Source organism: Belonocnema kinseyi, chromosome 7, assembly GCF_010883055.1.
Source record: "Belonocnema kinseyi isolate 2016_QV_RU_SX_M_011 chromosome 7, B_treatae_v1, whole genome shotgun sequence".
Classification (NCBI taxonomy): domain Eukaryota; kingdom Metazoa; phylum Arthropoda; class Insecta; order Hymenoptera; family Cynipidae; genus Belonocnema; species Belonocnema kinseyi.
In genome coordinates, this window is record NC_046663.1 from 63,902,646 (window position 1) to 63,905,599 (window position 2,954).

General features: G+C 24.6%; 1 protein-coding gene across 1 annotated transcript in view; it reads right to left on the bottom strand.

Moving 5' to 3' along the window:
- Positions 1-2,954, bottom strand: part of LOC117177501 (uncharacterized protein C1orf112-like) — a 102,185-nt gene that overhangs the window by 19,689 nt on the left and 79,542 nt on the right. The window contains exon 3 of the mRNA XM_033368243.1: positions 1,197-1,287. Coding sequence (XP_033224134.1) covers positions 1,197-1,280 — 84 coding nt within the window. The 5' untranslated portion in view covers positions 1,281-1,287. The remainder of the gene's footprint in view (positions 1-1,196; positions 1,288-2,954) is intronic.

Sequence of the window (2,954 nt, forward strand, 5' to 3'; positions counted from 1 at the left end):
ACTCGGGATACTTATAAGATACTACCATGATTTTTTCAGATTTTTTGGTCCAAAAATAAATTAGGCCAAAAACCGGCCTTACCGACCCTCCCCCTTTGCCAAAAATATGAATTTTTAATACAGTAGTTAAATCCTCAATCAAAACCGATTAACATCCAACCAAGCAATTACATTATTGAAAACAATAAAATACATTTCTACGATAAGAAATTAATTTTTAAGTTAAAAAAACAAATTTTCAACCAAGAAAAGTGTTTTAGTCAATAAAAAAACAAATGTAATTCAAAATCTTGAACTTTCAAGTTGAAAAGGCGAATTTGATTTTAAAAAACTGTTGAATTTTCAACAAAAACGATAATGTTAAACAAGATAGTTAAATTTTTCCCCAAAATAACTAAATTTTAAATCTAACAAAATGAATTTGTAACAAGACAGTTGAATTTATAACAGCAAGAAAATGAATTCTCCACTGAATTGTTGTATTTTATAATGCAACCAAAGATTTTTGAATTCAAAATAAAAAACAGGTTGCTTCAACCAAAAAAGGACGAATTTTCAATAAAATAGTTGAACCGTTAATGAAAACAGATTACATTTTCAACCTAACCGTTGGACTTTTAACAAAAGCAAAAAGAAATTTATACGATAAGAAATTAGTTTTTGGACTAAAAAGACCAGATCTCATTAACTTTCAACTAAAAAAGATAAATTTTAAGTTAAAAAAATTAACCTGGAAAGTCGTAAGAATCGAAAAAATGTTTTTTATTTTGATTTCGAAATCCTAATTAAAAAAATTAATTTTGTGACGAACATAACGAATTAAAAAATATATATAACTTTACAAGTAAAGAGAAGGTTTTTCAATTGAGAAGATTATTTTTTCACCGAAAAGACGCAATTTCTACAAACCACATGCATTTTTATTTAAGACAGATTTTCAACTTAAATTAGAATAGCTGTATTCATTCAAAATTAGTGAAAATCACTTAAAAACTTATCATTAAAAAAAATTAGTTTTTAAGTAAGGACCTGTTTCTTCATTTCCTTCATTATTTTTTATCGCTTATTGTGATTAATATAGAAAAAAAGGTTTTATGTTGTTCCTTAATACTTTCTCCAAAAAAGTTTAAAATTGAATAATTCCACATTTTTTATTTTCACCCATATTTGACAATGCTTTTGTTTTAAAAGGATATTTTGAAGTCAGAGTCTAAGTCACTTATCACTTTTGACCAATTCATCGCCAGATTTGCGTTTGCCGTAGGGCTGCTCTGAGACATTGTGGTGCTGAAATTTAAAAAGTCACAATGTTATCAAAATAATCATTTAAAAAATTTGGGGATGCGGTTCTACAATCTGTACATAATATTTTAAAATAATCAAGACTATAACATTCATCACGCATATTTCGGAACATTCAACACATAATTTTGGGAAAATTTCCATATTTATAAGTACAATTCCCAAATAAATTAGGAAATATTTCTATGAATTTATTTTTGGGCAAATTTCCTATAACATTGGGTATATTGCGTTCCAATGTTTTTTCGGCAAAATCTCAAAATAGTATTTTTTAAGTTGTACCTTTTTAGTATAAAAAATATCAAAATCACATATGATTAAGAGGTCCACTATTTGAGTATTGTATTTTTTATTGTTTTTACTTTTTCAATGTCTTTAAAATGCATGTCCGCTTCTACATAACCATTATTGTACATCATTTAATAAAAAAGTTTTAACTTATCATTAAGGAACATTAAAATTTTATCACACTTAAAATAAGTAAATTTGACAAAATTACTCACTATACAAAAATGCGAAACAAGTAAGGAAAAGTTCTTATTTTCTTTACAAATGAGTTTAAACATGTTCACTAAATTATTTCCAATAATGGCAAACAAAAAGTCTATTGAAATCCGTAAAAATCCCCTGAGATACTTTCAAATTTCGTAAGTGAGCATGCAATTTGTATTATGTATTTAAATATCTTCAAAAAATTTGAACACTTGGAAATTCGTTTCTTCTGTCAATTAATTTAATTAATTTCTTAACATTTTTCTAACACACTATAATTTGCAAAAACGAAATTACTGCTGTCGACAATCATATTTTTTGAAATTTTTTCAATGATTTATATTTCATCTTAAATTTTTGTAGGAAAACTGAATTATTTCTAAAGATACATAGAAGTTTTCGAAATTTTGAAAATATTCGAAAATGTTTTAAATCTTGAGAAAATTTCATAAAATTTTAAACAAAATCTGGATTTATTTAATTTCGAAAAGGAATGTAGAAAGTTTAAAAGCAAAGATTATAAGAGTTTAAACAATATTCGAAGAATATTCAAAAAAAATTTTTAACTTGAAAATGTTTAAAATGTTTTAAGAACTTTGCTAGATTTTAAGAGAATAAAATAAATCTTGAGATTTCTGGACAAATATTGAATTAGTTTTTTATTTGTAAAATTAATTTTGTCAGACTATTTAAAACATTCCAAAACATTTATAAAGTAGTCAAAAAAGAATCCGGCATATTTTACGTCAATTGTTTTAATTCTGCAGAATTAAAAAAAAATATTAGGAAAAATACGAATTAGTTTAAAAGATATTTAGAGGATTTAGAAGGTTCGAAAAGATTAAAAAAATAATTTAAAAATTGATAATATTTCAAAAAATTTGAAATAAAATATTGATCTTTGAAGATTTGAAACAAAATTTAGAAGCGCCTTAAGCATTTCGAAAGTGTTTAAGAGAGTAAACAAAATTTTTGTAGATTCATGGAAAAATTTCAAATAATGTTATATTTTACGAATTTTTAACAAAATAGTTCAATCCTTAAGGTGGCTTGGGCGCTTTTTAAAAAATCACAGGCAGTTCTGAAAATTTGATATTATCGAAAGAAAATATACTAGATCACTTTGCAAAAAAGAAATACTAAGGTTGACGATGAAATTA